Source organism: Trachurus japonicus, chromosome 4 (assembly GCF_045865225.1).
Source record: "Trachurus japonicus isolate A0001 chromosome 4, Traja_1.0".
Taxonomy (NCBI): Eukaryota; Metazoa; Chordata; class Actinopteri; order Carangiformes; family Carangidae; genus Trachurus; species Trachurus japonicus.
Window position 1 is genome coordinate 13,445,890 of NC_140910.1, and position 19,396 is coordinate 13,465,285.

At 44.1% G+C, this 19,396-nt stretch overlaps 1 protein-coding gene across 3 annotated transcripts in view; it reads left to right on the forward strand.

Annotated features, from left to right (window-relative positions):
* sema6bb (sema domain, transmembrane domain (TM), and cytoplasmic domain, (semaphorin) 6Bb) overlaps window positions 1-19,396 on the forward strand; it is a 125,223-nt gene that overhangs the window by 53,668 nt on the left and 52,159 nt on the right. For 2 of the 3 annotated variants that reach the window (XM_085774092.1, XM_085774094.1), the window contains 4 exons: window positions 9,817-9,945; window positions 11,362-11,476; window positions 18,147-18,207; window positions 18,575-18,637. In XM_085774092.1, the coding sequence (XP_085630218.1) occupies window positions 9,837-9,945; window positions 11,362-11,476; window positions 18,147-18,207; window positions 18,575-18,637 (348 nt within the window). In that variant the 5' untranslated portion in view covers window positions 9,817-9,836. The remainder of the gene's footprint in view (window positions 1-9,816; window positions 9,946-11,361; window positions 11,477-18,146; window positions 18,208-18,574; window positions 18,638-19,396) is intronic. The other variant, XM_085774093.1, reaches the window with a different exon arrangement.

Genomic DNA, 19,396 nt, shown 5'->3' on the forward strand with positions numbered 1-19,396 from the left:
ACCACGCACGGCAAAGAAGCGCCGTAGAGCATTAATAAAGCTTGATGTGTCCATTGACTCTATAAGCTCAATATGCACAGCACGTATGCTAAGGCATGTAAAGAGTACCGCCCACCTTTTACTGTTCGCTGCCCCTCCTCGTGTACGACGAGTGGAGATGGTCCAAGGGCCGAACACGTCCAGGCCTACGTTTGTAAAAGGTGGTTCCATGCTGAGACGGTCTGATGGTAGATCTGCCATTTGCTGTTCTGATAACTTGCCACGAAGTTTGTTGCATGTGACACATTTTCGCAGAATTCTAGTGATGCATTTTCTTGCTCCAATGATCCAGATGCCGGCTGTACGGATTGCTCCCTCAGTGAAGACTCTACCTTGATGTTTGACTCTTTCATGGTAGTGGTTTATGAGTAAAGTAGCAACATGGCTGCGGCCAGGAATGACGAGCGGGTGTTTCTCGTCTATGTCGAGTGGAGCGTGCTGGAGCCGACCTCCTATCCGCAGGAGTTGTTTTTCATCAAGGATAGGGTTGAGCTTTCTCAGGGGGCTGTTCTTAGGAATGACTTCTCCTTTCTCCAAGCAAGACACTTCAGCTTTGTATGCTTCTTTTTGCACACATTCAATGATGACAGCCTTTGCTTGTGCCAATGCATCAGCTGTGTGAGGCTTGGTACAGTGATGCCAACCCCTGCATTCTTGTTTGGCGCCGTCTTTCTTTGACCCAAAGGACTGAACAACATGGATGAGAGAGGTCATACCTTTAAGAAGAGATCGCCATGTGGAAAATCTTTCAAAACGATGCGAACCGAGGCCTTTGTGAGATTCTGCTGCTGTGGTGGAGTGGCATCGAACCTCCACGTCTGTGTCCGGTTCTATGAGGTCATAAGCGTCCTCAGTGGTGTTGGTCTCTACAGAGTGTGTCAGAAGCGCTGGACCTGTGAGCCAGATGGTGTCTGTGAGTCGAGCTGCAGGCACTGACCTGGTGGCAACATCTGCAGGGTTCTGGGTGGTCGGAACATAATGCCACTGCTCTGGACGTGTGGATTTCCTTATTCGTTCCACTCGGTTGCTGACGTACACATAGAACCTTCTGGTTTCATTATAGATGTATCCCAACACGACCTTGCTGTCGGTATAGAATTGAAAATTGTTGGGGTCGATGTCTAGCTCGTTCACAACCAGCTCAGCAATCTCCACTGCCAGGACGGCAGCTCCTAACTCAAGCCTGGGAACAGTATGGGCCGATGTTGGGGCCAACTTGGCTTTCCCTATGATGAAACCTACGTGGCACCTTCCTTCACCATCAGTCACCTTGAGATATGCCACTGCTGCAATGGCCTTAACAGAAGCATCTGAAAAGACGTGGACTTCTGTATGTTGTGCAGTAGAGAGACAGGTAGCGGTGTAGGCTCGAGGGATTTCAAGCTGTTCTAGACTTTGGAGTGAGTCTCTCCAGACAATCCAGTCGATTTCCTTGTCCGCTGAGAGAGGAGCGTCCCAGTCGCTGACATCGCTAGTGAGCTGTCGTAATAAGTGCTTTCCTTGGATGATCACAGGAGCAACCAGACCAAGTGGATCGAAAAGGCTGTTAATGGTTGCAAGCACTCCTCTGCGTGTGAATGGTTTTTCACTGTTCCCAACACGGAATGTGAAAGCATCCTTCACTAGGTCCCAACTTAAACCAAGACTGCGTTGCACAGGAGGCAAGTTGGTGTCCAAATCGAGATCTCTCAAATCCTTTGCATGGTCTGTTGATGGAAATGCCTGCATGACAGTTGAGCAGTTTGATGCTATTTTATGGAGTCTCAGGTTGGAGATGGCAAGCATCTCTTGGGCTGCTCTCAGCAGGTCGATGGCTGCGCTTGCAGACGGCAGTGACTTGAGTCCGTCGTCGACGTAAAAGTCTCTGTATATGAACTGCTTCGCCTCTTCGCCAAACTCTTCTTCCCCATGTAGTGCTGCTCGGCGTAGCCCATAGATAGCAACTGCTGGAGAAGGCCGATTGCCAAACACATGGACTTTCATCCTATATTCCACAACTTCTTTGGTGGTATCGTTGTCTTTGAACCACAGGAATCTGAGGAAGTTACGATGATCCTCCCTGACTACGAAGCTATGGAACATTTGTTCAATATCTGCCATGATGGCTACCTGCTCACGCCTAAACCGCATCAGTACTCCCAGCAAGCTGTTATTTAAATCTGGACCTGTCAGCAGTACATCGTTAAGTGAGGTGCCTTGATGCGAAGCGCTGGAGTCGAACACGACCCGGATTTGGTCGGGCTTGCGTGGATGATACACACCAAAACTGGGAAGGTACCAGCATTCTTCTCCATCATGCAGAGGTGGCGCTAGTTCAGCGTGATCTTGGTCCATGATTTTTTGCATGAAAGCCAAAAAATGACTCTTCATGTCAGGCTTCCTCTCAAGAGTACGGCAAAGGCTGGTGAAGCGGGTGAGAGCATGTTCTCTGTTGTTGGGGAGCCGTGGCCTTGGTGTGCGAAAGGGAAGTGGGGCCACCCAACTGTTAGCATCATTCATAAACATCTCTCTGTTCATCAGCTGAATAAACTGTCTGTCCTCAATGGATGGAGCAACTTTGTTGTCATCTTCTGTTCTCTCGAAGATCTTGCTTCCCAGTGAATGATCTCCACTGTCCTGAACTGGGCTGTCATTGGAATGAAAGCGACCCAGGTTTTTACAGCTGTGAGGTCTGTTGCTTGGACCAACTGAGAATGTTTCTTTCAAAACCAGGTGGTTGGGACATGGATAAAAATGAGAGTGGCGTCCATTCTCCAAAACATGAGTCCGGTATGTGCTGACTCCCTTAGGCCTGTGTGCTGCACCTAAACAGACTTCTCCGACTACAACCCAGCCAAGGTCAAGTTTTTGGGCATAAGGGGCGTTGTTTGGCCCATTACACTGGTCTCTTACCTTATGCACTTGTAAGATATCCCGGCCAAGGAGCAGGAGAATCTGTGCATCGGGGTCGAGCTCAGGAATCAGGTGAGCGATAGGCTTGAGGTGAGAGTGGTGTTTTGCAGCCGCGGGAGTAGGTATTTCCGACCTGTCGTCGGGCATATGGTTGCACTCTATAAGAGTGGGAAGAGGCACACTGAGACTTCCATCCAAAGGCTGTGCGATGAAGCCAGTTCCTCTTCTTCCTGACATCTCTGTGACTCCAGCACATGTGCGAAGGGTGTAAGGAGAATCTGAACCTGCATGGTTGAACAAGTCAAAGAACTCGGACCGAGCGAGAGACCTGTTACTCTGGTCATCGAGTACAGCATAGACTTTGATTGATCTGTTTGGCTGTTCCTTTGAATGCACCTTTATGAGACAGATTTTTGAGCATGAGCGAGATGTGTTGGCTTCGCCACACACTTCTGTGCATTTGGAGATTATGTCAGGAGATCCTTCTCGCTTTTGCTCCCCGCCATGCTCTGAGTCTGGCTCTTTAGCTGTCCAAGGAGCCGGTCCTGGATGAAGTGCAGCCACATGTTTATTGCTGTCACACTCTTTGCATTCAATGATCATTTTGCATTCCTTAGCCATGTGATCAGTTGACGCACAGCATCTAAAACAAACTCCACACTCCTTGAGAAATGCTTTGCGATCTTCTATTGGCTTAGCTCGAAAGCCTCTGCATCGTTTGAGCGGATGAGGCTTCTTGTGAATCGGGCACTGTCTGTTGACATCCAGGTTGCTGCTGAGGGTCTCTACAGCTTTGGTGTTATGTATCGGTGTAATCTCTGTTTTGTGTGATGAAACCTGGCCTCTAGATGTAGCATACCTCTTCACAGGATTGTCTGTCTTCACTGGTGCAGTGTTGGATGAGCTGAGTGTGAAACTTGGATCATTGCGAACCTGAGCCTCTCTGGAGACAAAGTTCACAAAGAATGAGAATGGTGGAAACTGTACTTGATTCTGCATCTTGTATGAGCTTCCATGTGATATCCACTTCTCCTGGAGTGCATACGGCAATTTCTCCACTATTGGATTAACACCGCGAGATGTATCCAAATAAGCAAGTCCAGGTAAGTAACCTTCTAGTTTCGCTGACTCCAACTCCTGGAGCAGATCACCAAGTTCTCTCAGTTTCAGCGGATCTTTGTTTCCAATCCTGGGGAACCTCTCAAGCTTGTCCAAAAGAGCCTTCTCAATCGTTTCAGGGGAACCATAACATTCCTCCAGACGCATCCAAGCCATCCTGAGCCCAGCCTCAGGGTCACTGACATTAACTGCTCTAATTCTCATGACCTGTTCTGATGACCGAGGACCCAGCCATTTCGCTAGGAGGTCAAGCTCTTCGTTGTAGGTAAGTCTCAGTCCATGTATGGCGTTTGTGAAGGTTGATTTCCATCCCCAGTAGTTGTCTGGTTTGTCGTCAAACTTGATCAACCCAGAGGTCACGAGTTCACGTCGAGCCATGTATATAGCAAAGTCATTCATACCTGTATGGTCAGGCACATATGGCTGTGGCGTCTGCGTCTTGCGCGGGGTTGCATGTGTTTGGGGTCCCCTCATGGGAGACAAACTGTGTGACTGGGTCTCGATTGGACGTTGGACAGCAGGCTGCTTCTTGCTACGTACTTCTGAGTAGCTAGTGTGGTGCTTGACAGAAGAAGGAGTGACGTTCAGACCATCCCCAGCCATGTGAGTAGGATAATGCATGCTGTCTTGGAGTGGAAGAGCTGAAGGAGCTCCATGAATCAGGTGATCAGGTGCAGTATTACCTTCAGGATGAAGCAACGACTGGTGACTAGAATGCATTCTAGAGTGGCACTCAACATAGTCGCTTGTTCTTTTCTCTCTAGAGTCACGTGGAATACCTGCAATGACCAGCGAACCTGCTTTAGAGTCCATTTCTGCTACTGCTGCTTCCAAAATCTCTGCTTCAGCTTCTGCAGCTGCAACTTCTCCTTCTTGCCTCAATGCAGTTAAAGCTGCCTCCATCCGCACCTCCTCTACTTTGAGCTGAGCCTTTTCGACCATGAGCTCGGTTTCTCTTTTAACAAAGGTGGAGCGGGCACGAGCTGCCTCAGCCTTGGCACGTGCTTTGGCTGCTACTAAACTAGCTGATTTGCTGGAACTAGTAGATGAAGCAACGACCGACCTGGTCACATGCGATTTAACAGATGCTGGCTGAGATGGAGCATCGTGCTTATCCTCCGTGTTTCCTTTGTTATCCATCTTATATATGCTGTAGTAAACCACTCACTTGGTATGAAGAGCACAAATCCGATGAAGCGAGGTAGTAGATGGAGAGCCGGAGTCTTTCTCCGCTGTAACAGCCGTGTTGAGCCCGCTGTGATGCTGTTTTTTCACTATTCTGTCCACTGCATGTGCGTGACTGCACCGAGTAACAGATAGCTAAACACTTGGCGTGGCGTTGAAAAGGTGAAAAGATGACTCAGACGTAGAAGTAAAATGACGCTTTACTGTTTGTCTTGTTAGTTGCTTTACAAAGCCCACTCTTTCTTGTGAAACTGAAATATGGATACAGAAAAAAGGTAAATTGCACTGTTAGCTTAAAACATAGAGCTACATGCTACAAACAATGAAATAGGATTTTTATCATTAATTAAAATATATGAAATAAGTAATCAATATGCACAAATTATGAATTATACAGATATGATATATAACAAACTCACAAACAAAGCTTCTCCAAGGCTCAACAACGGTGGATAAACCCGATTAAAGGTATGATGCTGCTCTGGAGCACATTTTCTAGTCACAACCTTATCCAAGATGGCCGATCTGACCTGTGCCTTACCCATGTGACTAGCAAACAATAGAATGGCAAAGAATTACAAAATAAAAGAGCACTTTTCAAAATAAAACTAGGAGTCACTGCTGAGCCACATCACAATTTCATTACCATTTTCCCTATATCTAGGACACGCATAATCTTGGTTTTTCTTTCAACCGTTTCTCCAATTTTTAGTGCAAGTACCTCACGGCTGTGTAATGAAAACACAGTGAGAACGTACACATCAACAAGGCTGGGGTTCAGGCAGAGCAAGAGAGAAACCAGGGTGTAACGAGACGAGAAAGGGAATAAGGTAGAGGGACTGGAGAGAGCAGAGAGGGAGAGCCATGGCAACTGTAATAAGTAACAAAGCCATGCAGAGCATATTAGCGCCTTCATTTGATGATGAGGTGTTCTGTTTGCATGCAAAATATCCAAACCTCGGCAGCAGAGGGGTCACTTTCTCTGAATAACTAGCATCCAATTCCACATTACAGGCATTCCTCACATCTGCCATCAAACCGTTTCCTCCTCTCTTTCTTCTCTTTAAACCCTCTGTTCTTTATTCAGACTTTACTCTGTATCAGAACAGTATCAGTCCTCATTAGGGCTTCACTAAAGACACTAGGCATCATTGATTTGCTGGTGATTTGTTATCTAAGTTGTTGTCATTCTGATGTGGCATTGATGGGTCCGGGGACCCTCCACGCCCAGTTCCCTCCACCTTCTCAGCAGCTAAATTATCCCTTAATGACTTTGTTTAGGAAATTATCTGCCTAAACAGCCATAATCAAATTGATCAGGGGCTGTGTTAGAGGACAAACTAACAACTCAGTGTAAATCCTGCTAAAGCGAGTGGAGCGTGGTAGGAAGTCCAGGAGTCCTGTTTTATTAATAGTTAGCACGAGATCGTTGCAGTGGGGGTTGTACGGCTCACACTGACGTTCCACTCAACCAGCTATCGTTTGCGTTTTCTCTCCACTTTCGTCACTTACCATCTGTATTAACTTGGCACTCAAATAAGACTGTTGGGATGGTGCCCGAAATCAAGCTCAATTCCTGAATGTGTTTGTCACATCACTGGAAACAATAGACTCAGCGGTGAAAGAACTGACACAATAATTTGCTACTGACAGTATAGTTTTTAAAGTTTTTTTTTTTTTTGAAACCCACAGAGCTCACACTGCGTGCCAACTCCGATATGACTTCAGTGCCATCAACTGCCATTTTAGTTTTGTACATGGAGTGCTATAGCACCCAGGGGTTGAATATTTTGAATTAGCAGAATGGCAGAATGTATATGTGACTTGCGCTACGTCTGGCTCAGTGGTAATGGCAGACCTACCATGCAGCTCGTGCCATGCAGCGAGGCTTCTGAATGGACTCAGCTGCAGCCATTTGTCATAATTACAGTGATGCTTTGGCTTGGAACTATTTGCATGCGCACACACAGAACACACACGTACACACTCACTCTAATACTTGTGTGTATCTACTTATTCTGCTGTCCCATGAAATTGTATAGCCCTGGGTGTCTAATTATACTAATCGAATGCGTACCGCCTGACATTTATTCATACATTATTAATAGCAGAAACAATGGAATCTGTGATTGGATATACTGACTTCCTGACTTCTCATCTTCTCTCTCTCTCTCTATTACTGTTTTTCACTTATCTCACACTCCATCTCTCTTCCGTGCTACCCTGTGACCTCCTTTCTTCTCTCTGTGACTCTTTCGCCTTCACCTCCTGTAATTTTGCTTGTGGGTGTTGGGTAATTAGCATGCCTCCCACTTTTATTCTGATGTCAGAACAAGGAATTTGAGAAATGCCCCATAAAGATAATGTGTCCTGATAAGGTTATGTCTGGGACTCCATTAAAGTGATGGGCTGCACAATGGCTGTTTGTATCCTTTGGGGGGAGAGAGAGATAGAGAGAGAGGATGTGTGAGGAGAAGAATGACAGAAGACAAGAAACAGGCTCAATATGCATGTACACTTCAGAGTGGGTTGGCTTCGTCCATTGCTGCAGTTTATTGTGTTTGCTCACACTTTGTCTTACTTTTTCTGCTCCAACCACCATTTAATTTCAATATAACATTAATGTAAATCCATTTATTATCAACAGTGGGTTTGTATTATATAAATTAATTAATTAAGTTTACAAATTACGCATATTACAATGCTAATACCCATACACATATTTTTGTATTTCTGTTTTTGGTCTGGGGCTGTTGAGTCAGTTCCATTATTTCCAATTAAGGGGATTCTTACAGCAATATAATGTAACTTGTTAAAGAAAAAACAACATACTTGCAATTCAAATTGTATCCATAAGAAATAAAAACACCTTTACTCAATTCAACACACTCCACAGTTTTCCTCTCACATAATCACAGTGGTTAAACTGAACAAACTTTGGATACTAAGATTGTGTTTTGTAATGGACATTACAGAGTCAGTACACTGTTAATGACTCCTATTTACTGGCCTGTTTTGCCTGTCGTCGAGCCATTATTATTACCACATCAAATGTCTGTTGCTCTGAATCTGGCTGCTTTGTTGCTGCGATTTCATACAACAGTTGTTTGTCTGTTCTGTTTCAGCATCACAGTGACTCAGCACACGATTGATGCCAATAAATGACTGTCTTACCGGTTTGACTCAGCCTCCACAGAGCCTTGACGTCAAACACTTTCAGCACCTTTCCTATGAACTGGAGCACCCAACATAAAGTGCTCAGACTTAGTTTTGCTCTTGTGCCTGAGTAGGTATAACAAAATATCATATTTACCAGCACAGCTCTCGAAGCCACAATGCAATTTGGCTGACTTGAGCTGAGGTTGAAGTGACATGAAGACCCTATGAGACAAATGCTGACACAGAACATGCATAGTGGATACTGTACAATCAGCAAGGTGTTTGTTTTTGCATTGTAGTATTCTTTGTGCATCTGTGACCACAGTAAAATGCTTAAATGATTTGCATAAACAAATTCAACCTTGAGTATTCAAATTAGAGATGTTGCAATTGTGTATGCCTGAATGAAATGTTTTGTGTTTGCAGTGCTGAGGATGTTAGGTCTCCGCTTGATTTTCAATGCAAATTGTTCAACAGCGTGATTCAAGTAGAGTTCGATTTTTTTTACAGTGAGTTTGAGAAATTTCCAAGACAACAAAGTTCCTTGCCAAGCTCATATGGAGAGGGTGAAATTAATAGATAATTACAGAGGAATCAGACCTCAAGATAATAACAGCTTGAATCGAAGTGTCTGCAGAGCATGCAGAGGTAGCGGTCGGCCCATGGTGCTTTCTGAGGTTTGTGGCTGGAGACAACAGCAATTCTGAGAGCTTTTCTCCTGTGAGGCACAGAGCCCGAGTCATTTACCAGATGGATCGTGTAGGGTAACTCAATTTGGGTATCATTTGGAGTTCCACATGAATCACATCTGAGACCCTGCATGTGCCCGGTGAAAATTACTGACGGCATCTGCGTCACCGGTCAGCATTTGATTTACGAAGTAGAACCACCACTTCACTCCCTCTCGCATGTGCTCTGGATAATGCTTCACATCTATAGCATTACCGAGCTTTTTACCCACTCTCTGCCTGTACAGATATTCCACTCTGTATCTCAGTCTTTGACTCGCCCAAGACGTCACCCCTCCCTCTGCTTCTTCTCCTGTGTCTCTATCTCATAGTCTTCAGCTTTGTCGTATAGGCCGTACGATGCTTGATGTGGTGATGTTGTGATCTGGCCGCACTCAGAGCTGACTGGACACTTCTCTCTCATTGGATGACTTAACCTCTCGCTCTGAGCTGCTATTTGTCTCCCTTGGCATCGGGGAGAGGAGATAGAGATGCCGTGGGAATACAAAGAGAGAGCTTCACTCTAGAAAAACCAGCCACTAGCCCATTAAGCTAGTTAGTTTGTCAGTCGGTGATTGAGTGAGTGAATGTTTCTCTGTCTGTGTATGTTTATGTATGTCTCTTTCCACTGCCTCATTTAGCAGCCACTCACTGTATTTTCTCCTTTTTCTGTCTTTTTTATTTTTTATTTCAGCAGACTACGGTTCTGTTGCTATGGCGACCATGGCCCCTCCTTCCTTCTTCCTGCTGTGTTGGCTCCTCCGAACTGCCAGCTCGTCGTTCCCAGAGGAACCGGGGCCCCTCAACTTCATCCCCACCGAAGGTACGGGCCCCCTCTGATTTTCTCGCCCTCCACCCTTCAACTCTCCGCTGTGACTCTCACGCAGGACGTGATGTGTGAGGTGCTCTAACGCGTAGGGTGTTGAATCGGGGGCAAGGGCACTGTGGTGGCTTAGGGTCACAATGTGGGCTGTAGAGGTCAGACAGGCTCTCACACGACGGGTGTTGACTGGTGTGCAGGTCAGGGGGTGTGGGGTCACGCTCAGGAATGAGAGCAGAGTGTAGGAGGGGGGCTCTCACTTTCATGACTTTCCCACACACACACCAGACCCTCGAGAGACAAAGCTCCTCACACACTCAGACTTTGAGTCTCCATAGCAGCTTGGCAGTCTCCAACTCAGACCAGACCTTGATTGATTGCAGTTCAATAGTATTGATTGATGGTTTCCCAGCTGAGTCCAGACCCTTCTTCATGTATCAATACCTCACAGTAGAGTGAGGAGGCTGTCAGGCTACAGAGAGCTATGCAGGAGCAACGGCAGCGGCTTGGCATATCCAGGTGTACGTTAGAACATGAAACACAAGCTCATCTGGACGGACAAGACAAATAGGTAGTAGAAAATAGAAAATAATGAACAGTGGATCCCAGAAGAGTGATGTAGGTAAGGAATTACAGTATCGAAGCAGGCAAAACACAGAGGCGGATAAGAAGAGGCAACAGATGAACTGACTATAGGGTGGGATATGAAAAATAATGATTGTAGGAGCGAGAGAAGATAAAGGAAATCTGTCTCGTTCACCTCAGTCAAGGTCACAGACTGATAGCAATGCAGTAATCCATCTGATTCATGGATAACTCTTATTTCTGCCTCTGTCTTCACTTTTATATTTACATCGTGTCACATACTGTAGAACATTGTGGTTTAAAGAATATTAGATGAACATTTTCTGCCACTTTTGTCGTTGATTTCTCTCACTCAAGTTTCCTCTTCCTCCATGTACAGGAACCACTGTCCTCTGAGACCTTCTTGTTAAGTTGTTATTGATGCTTTCAAAATGTCACCTGTCTCTGTGTCTCTCACTTTGAGCATTATCTGATTCAGTTGGCAGAACATGCATTGCCAAAGTTGTCAACAAAAAACAGCATGTAAATGAGCACTTCATCAAAAGTGAGTCTCAGTCAGTCAGCAAATCAGCAGTGACATGATACCGTATAGTTCAGACAGCTTTCATTCTCTGAAGATTATTTGTTTGTGCGCTGCTCTGTGTCCCTGTCTGCTTAATGTATCAGATATGCTGCAGTTTCAATTGCGGGTCTCAAACCCTGCCTCCACACATCACCCTGTCACTGCAGCCGAACTGTCAAAACAAACTAACGCAAACCCACTTTTATTTTGACTACTTTTGTCAAAGATGGATGTCAGTTTGGGATCAGTCACTGTGTGTTTCTGTCTCTCAGTGGTGAGAAGATACCCAGTGTTTCTGGGGCGACCCCACCGAACATGGCTGAGACAAGAGCCTCTACACGTCCAGAGGATCCTGCAAGTCAACCGTACCCTCTACATCGGAGCCAGGTAAGACGACACGCCAACACGCGCAGCTAAACAAACATATTTGCAATTCATTTCTGTCCATATGTTAGCATGAGCTTTGACAAATCTGGGTAATATGCATATTATGATAATTACTTGTACCACACACACATACAAATACAAATATAGCTCTGTCAGAGCAATTTTCAGGTTTAATTTCAGCTGGATTGTCTTTGTCATGCAACATTAGCCATATACATTGGACATTATTTTAGGACTTAGTTACAGCTGTCTAAGCCTCAGACTTAATTTCGTTTATTATAAACAAAATGCCATCAGCTTTGCTATAAGGAGCCAGGTTTTACCTCTTAAATATATTAAGTGTAGCAGGGCAGAATATGACAGTTGGTTGAACCAACACTTTGCGCAGCATTTAACAGGCTAACTGTTGCTAATGTTAGCATTCAGCTCAGCTGCAGTACACCCACATGCAGCATTCAGATTGTAAAACAAAATCAATGGCCAATGGATTTTCCTTTCGAAAAAACAGTGCTCTGACCATTATTAATCTCTCTTTAATATTCAGTTTCTTAATACACTCTGCTGCCTCCTCCATTTGCCTTTTGTCATCTACTCTACACAAAAGACCTGAATCATCAAATGAATTCAACAAGTAACAAAAACCTTTCAGAGTGACAGAGATGTTTGTTACTCCGGTTGAATAGACTTGCGCTCAGTTTAGAGTTGGATAAAGCCACCAAAAGGTCTGATGTTTATCGTTCACATTCTGCATGGTCAAGTGGACGGAATAAGAGGAACCAGTGAGATCAAAGTTTGTTTGATGCTTCATGAGCTGGCTGTGATTTTTGTAGAGATTTGTGGGCTAGAATGCAAACATTGACACCAGACGGGGACGGCCCGCTCAGCTGCACCAGGTTTACACTGTAAAACTTACATCTGCTGGTCCCCGGAGCCATTCGGGAGCCGTCCTGAGACAAACTGAGCTAACAAAAAACATGCACATTGAGATTTACTACCCGTGTTGTCCTAAAATTAATTTAGCTTGAAACATGCTTAAAAAAAATGAGACACAGTAGGTTTCCACATATGGCGCTGGTTATTTGCTGTAGTGGCAGCCTGAAAGAAGATTGAAGTGGTTTTCAATAAGAGACGCCACTGTGGTCCAGGAAATGACCCAGTCCCTGGCCTCCAGCTGGTCTAACCTCTCCAGTGAGGGTTGGTAATAAATATATCAAACCATGTAACATGGTTCCAGCCATTCTGTCTGCGCTGAGAGGGTCTGTAAACGCACACATGCACGCACACTGATAGTAAAACTGCCCACAGACAGATACTGCTACTGTAGGTTCGCTTTTAAAATACAACCAGAGGCATGAAGCTGTTTTTCTTTTTCTTTTTCAAAACGTTCATTTCAATTTACAGCTGCAAAAATTGTTACTGAATAGCTGAGGTGAACTGATATCAATGTCTCAGCCAGCCGGATGATAATGAAATGCGAGACTGACACACAGAAAAGCGAGGGCTGTTGGTGGCAGCGACAGATTCAGAGAAAGAGAGTTTTAAGAGCATATTTATATATTTCTTGTAAGTGTGGCTAATAGTGTTTGCAGCCTCCTGACAGAAAATCAGTCGCAAAAGAAAGAGATCCATGTGCAAATGCATGTGTGAGCTGGCGACAGCCCAGCAGGAAGGCAGATTTAAAATGTGTAATGTATAAATAAGTACCTGTGGTGGCAGGTATGACTGCCAAAACCTCCTGCAGAGTGCATGGCCTGATAAGACGCCTCACTCATCCCCAAATCCTGTCACCATTAGCATAGCTGCTCCTCAGACTGCAAGCACTGCTAAATCCCTGCCCCAAGCACCTGCTGAGAGCAGCTACCTCCCTGTCCTCTTCCCGTCATCACTAAATGAAAGCAAACTATGTATTTGGCTGGTGGCAGGCGGCATGCGGTCAGATCCAAATGGCTAATCCACACAAATATAAACCAATTGGAGAGTGTTTACCGATTGACAAGATGACCAGAGACACGCAGCCAAATCTTGATTAACTGTTTTTTGCAGCATGAGTGTGCATTTTGCATCAACTTGAAAGGGAAAGTGGACTGACCGGCAGGTGCTCAGTTTATTGGCTGGCATGTGCTGGCCACAGAGGTCACGGGGAGGTTACGCAGAGGTCACAGCCAGGTCAGATGACTCATGGCAGACGGACAGGGAGACGATCAACTGTGGCAAAGACCGGGAGGCTTTGTGGGGTAAAGCTGCCAGGCTGCTTAGCTGTAGTGAGGCTGAGAGAGAAAGTGTGCATGCAGACTAGGATATGTGTGTGAGAAGACACACAGGTGAACACATCCAAACTGACACATATTACACACGCTATACATTGGCACAGTAGCATATACACCATTGGATAAGCCTCATAGACACTGTTTGGGCAGCTTATGCAAAACAAAATGAATTTTGATTACATTTTGAGGGGTAAGTATCATTGGGCCTCATTCACCAATATCTTCTTAAGAACCTTCTTAGATTCTTTCTTAAGTTGTTCTTAAGAGGTTCCTTAAGAAAACCCTACGTCAGATTCATCAACGCGTTCGTAAGCCTCAGAATTGTTCGCAGCTGTGTTCCTACTTGATGAATGCCATCTCCTCGTAAGTTGAGGGCGTGTGCCAGGTGAGTCTAATTAACATATGATTAGCATAGGTAACAGCCCCATCAATGCCTGTAAAAGGGCATGAGACTGCAGGGCCGTGTGCACACAGAACCCACAGGCACTGAGCAGAGAAGGTGAAGTGAGAAAGAAAGTTGAAATGCGCAAATGAAAATCTGGGAGGGAGCACCAGACTCCAAACGTAAGAAGTTAACTTCACTTAAGTAGTGAAGTGGCGCTACTGCGGCAGGAATTAAACAAAGAAACAAACGAAAGGCTTATATTTAGTTTATATTTTATATTTATAATTAGTAGCGTCAGCCGTGGATGCAGCTCTTCGGTTGTTATCAGAGAGACCACACTCTCACATGTGCCACCATAAATATCATCATATTATCACATATGAAAAAAAAACAGTTGTGTGTAGTGTGAACACTTACAGTAGGTGCACTGTTGCAGCCCGCAATTAGGAAAAAAAAAATCATATCGGCAGCTGTATGCCCCCCCCCCCCCCCCCCGCCGCCCCCAAAGAAAAGGGGGAAAAAAATTATATGAATTAAGTGTCTATAATGTTTTTTAAGAGACTGAAATGATTCTTCAATTATTATTATTATTAATATATATGATTATTAAAAACATCATAAAAGATAAGAAAATAATTCTTATTCAAATCATATAATATCATACAACTGCAGAACAAAAGAAAACGCTATAATCGGTTATTTTTGCAGAAGTCTCAGCACCTAAAAGTGCGTAAGTATACTCCTGACTGTTCGTAGATTTTGTTCTTAGTTAAGAACAAATTCTGGATAAGAAAACATTCATGAATGCCACAATCTTCGTAAAAACTTCGTAAGTAGGACTTAAGAACAAATTTGTTCTTAAGAACGGTTCGTGAATGAGGCCCATTGTTCTCTGACAGTGAGTCAAAGCCTGATGCAAAACAAGACATTCAGTTCACTGCCAGAAATGAAAAACCAAGAAAATCCACATTTGAGAAGTTTGAATCTGTAAAGAATGTTTTGCCATTTTTCCTTAAAAATAAATTTAAATCATGACTATGTGATTTTAGCAACATTTCTAAATCATATCCTCTATGTTTTCATAAGTTATGTAACCCCACTCTGGTGTTTGTGATATGAGTCCTTTAGGCTCAAGTACATACAGATGTTGTTTTTTAAGTGCTGTGAGTTTAATGCCGAAAGAAGATCTTAAACTAAGAATCTTGAATTTTTTGGCAAGTGTGTTTTATTGAGTCAGAAAATGCTTGATGTGGTACAGGAAAACTAAGTCTACATTTTCAACAAAAGAAAACAAAGAGAAAACAACAAATAGCATCCAACATAAATATGCACACACAAAAAAATACATTCTTAATAAAGTCTCCTGCCCTTCTGCTTAGTACATTGTATATGAGGATGAAGGTTGCAATGTGAAATTAAACTAGAGGTGATACATAATACATAGACAAGCATTGTCCTTTATTGGTTGTTGTTTGGGTATCAAACAAGGGTCAGCCATCTTGTTAAACTGTCAAAACATCTGTCTGGATAGACTTAGTACAGGCAGTGTGCAGGAGTTTATTACCCACTGCTCACTTATAAAATAACTGCATACTCAGCAGTCAGAGTGAATACCTTGTCAAGAAAAGCGTGACACGGGTACTTAGATGGACACATGTTTACCGACACCCAGCTACCTGGTCAGACACAGTCATGCTACAAAGCACTCTCCCTCAGTCAGCGTTCATGTTGAGGTAACGAGGTGGTCAGCTCAAATCTTTCTATTTCAGTTTCACCCGGTGCAGTGGCTTCACCTGCTCGCTCTATTTGCAGGCTCAGAAAGGCTTAGCACTGCTCACAGTGAACCACAATCCTGCAGCTGGCAGCAAGACGGCGAGGAAAACTGAAAAAGAAATATAGGGAAATTTGGCGGCTTAAGAGGTCTTGACCCGACCTGAGTCTGCTTTTGTTTGGTTAGCCAGAACCAGAAGGTTCAAGAGCTGGTCAAGAAAGACATTTAGGAAATGTTGACAGTTTCTCTAGAGTCTGTGTTGACTTTGCATTATCCAGGTCAGAGAAGGTTGAAGGCATATATATAAAATAACAACTCAGGCACACGCACTTTCTACACCCATACACACACACAGGGCCAGACGGGGGCAGAGAAATAGGCGTTTTGATTTGTGGCTATAAGGACAGGGAATAGTGAGCTGAGGCGCCTTTTTAATGAGCTGAGGTTTTCGAAGCTGTGTGCACATAAAGAAAGAAGCCACCTAAAGAATCATGAAATCTTTACACAGCTCATGTGTTATGCTTTACCCTGAGTCCTAACCTTGTACCACAGGCAGCACACATTAAATCCACTAACACACATATAAACAAACAAAAGCATGCAAGCCACAGGCTCTGTATCATTCAAACAACCCGGAGCGGGCAAGAGAAGAGAGGAAGAGCGCAAAAGAGGGAGAGAGAAAAAGAGAGAAAGAGAAGCTGCAGCGTAAATAATTCCCCCTCCTCTGCGCTATCAGAGGCAACAGTGCTGGCTGTCAGCCACTCTGACTAGGAGGCCTGTTGCTATATTCATTATGTTAATGCTGAGACAACGCTGAAGCAGCCTGGATGAGATTACGCCTCACACTCTGGCCCACTCCACTGTTTGGAGAACGCTTAAACTCTGACCTGTTAAGCAGGGACGCACCAAACAAGTGTTTGGAGATTTCGCACTTCTTCGCCACTCAGCAGTCGTACTGGTCTGCGAGGTTGCGGGGGGGGAAAAAAAAAAGCAGCAATGCTTCTAACACAGCAACAAGAAGTGAGGATGAATAATTCAAGAGATGAGTAACCTGATGGCACTTGGCCCTACCTGTGCTCTCATCAAGCACACATTCTCGCAGCTCGCTCTGTCAAATACAAAAAGGAAAATAAATCCAAAACGCAGTGATACACACACTCAGGTGGCCCCAATACCCGAATGCGTAAACACTTCCACGTGGATGCCGACGCAATAACAACCAACACCTCTCTTAAAGAAAAAGCCAAGAACCAAGAACCAAGAAAGAAGGTGAATCGCAGATGGGAGGCAGAGCTGGATCAGAGATGGGATCAATACAGCTGCAATAACAAGGCTATGGCAGATTTACAGATTAGCCCATTCAGGGCCCGGTCCTTCTCTTAGATGAAGCCCGAGCTTCAGATCCGTCCCATCAGATAACGAGACCTTGATCAGTATGCAAACGTCAGCTGTTAGCTGCCTAGCCCAACTCTCATTTAGTGGGCATTTTAACAGGTTCGTCCAAGGTTACTGCAGAATTATCAGTAGAGTAGCAGTGTGAAAAAGCAGCATTCGAGAAGAAAAAAAAAAAAAAGAAATCATGAATACATGCATGGTGTTTTGGACCACGTGTAGGCAGGCAGTATGTGGGGGTGTGCAAACATCAGTGTAACAACTTGATTGAATCATCCATTAATTCAATTTCAGGCCTTTTGAATAAGACTGATAAGCCGAATTCGTGGGGCTGGCAGAAAATTCAATGCAGCAAGTCAAGTTTAATGAGCAGAGGCAAAAGGCGAGAGGGAAATACGAGACATCATTATGCAGCCGGGTTCCATTGCTCATATATATTGGGAGAAATGGAAGACATTGTAAAGCTGTTCCCTAATCTCTTTGGGTCTGATCAACTTTAAAGGAATAAATGTGTCTAATATGTTTGCATTACATTGCTGCACCCACCGCAGCAAGATTATACACATTGGAGAGAATTATTTAGATTCAATATACTGTGGAAATATTCATATGGAGAGTTTCTATTGAGTGTGTGGACTGGATTTCACTCAAAAAAAGAATCTGCATCGACTCGCACTATCCTGAGCTGTCAATAATATGCAAGCTGTACTCTTGCAGAGGAACTGGTATTCATGGTTTGCTCAGTGCAGTGTCTCACTCTAAGCCTTAAGATTTGGATAGTGTTGGGTTGTCTGATAGTCTCTCTCTCTCTCTCTCTCTCTCTCTCTCTCTCTCTCTCTCTCTCTCTCTCCTCAGGGATGACCTTTTCCGTGTGGAGTTGGACATCGTTGCAGGAGATGAGATGTTCTACAGTAAGGTGAGAACCTGCAGGACAAGACACACGAACACAGCATTTTCGCGTGACTGTGTTACTTACCATTACTGTAACAATAATAATTCATTAATTTTGTATAGCGCTTTTGCAGTGACCCAAAGACGCTTTACAGATGCAGTAAAATGCATAGTACATGAGGCACACAAAAAAAAAAAAACTTATGGGTAGGGGAGGTTAGTCTTCAGTCGGGATTTGAAGAGGGGAAGTGATGGAGAGTCTCTGATGGGCTGGGGAAGGGAGTTCCAGAGACTGTAGGGTGGAGGAACTAAATTTAGTCACCACTACAGAGAAGAGCATGTGTATCTAACCATTGTGTATGTGTGTTTTCTATGTGTTGTTTAATGTACAGAAAAGAACATGGGAGTCGAACAAGAACGACATCAGGATCTGCAGGATGAAGGGCAAACACGAGGTGAGACTGAGATGAACATCTCCATCCCTTCATGCTTGTCTTTTTTCAACTGCTTTCAAACTTTCTGTCTTTTTGTCTTTCAAATATTATTTACAACAAACAAACAATGTAATAGCAGTGTGAAAGCAGCACTTCACTCCTCTTTCAGCTGATTTTTTGCCGACCCTTTTCACCTGCAAGCAGCCATTTGTTAAAATTGCTTGTTAAAAACAATTACAGCAGCCTTAAAGAGCCTCATCACAAACTGCAGCAAAACATCACAGTTCTCTCGCTAAAGTGACAAAACGCTACACTGATTTATTGATTTCCTACAAACTAGTTTGAGTTGTTTCTCATCTCGTTGCATCATTTGATGTAAACTAGACTGAGCAGCGCCTTTCTTTTGCTTTCTTTTTTTTTTCAATCTGAAATGTAACACATTATCATTGCACAGTGGGGATAAAATCTGAGTGGAAATAATTTAAAATTGATCTGCTTCCTTTCAGCTGTCACATTTGTCTGTGAGAGCTGGTAAAGCCTCAAACGCTGAGAAATGACAGAACACACAGACGTCATGTACTGTAGAATGATAACGGACCTCGATATGTCGAAAAATATGTTGAGATTATAGTCTTGTCAATTACAGCTTTTGTCCCACACCACACAAGGTCGTTCTCTCACACACACCTTGATCATCATGAATTATGGCACATGTTCTACCTTTCTGCCTCGAGCTTTGGTTTCATTGTGCTAGCTGTCTGAGTGACATGCCTGCTGGAA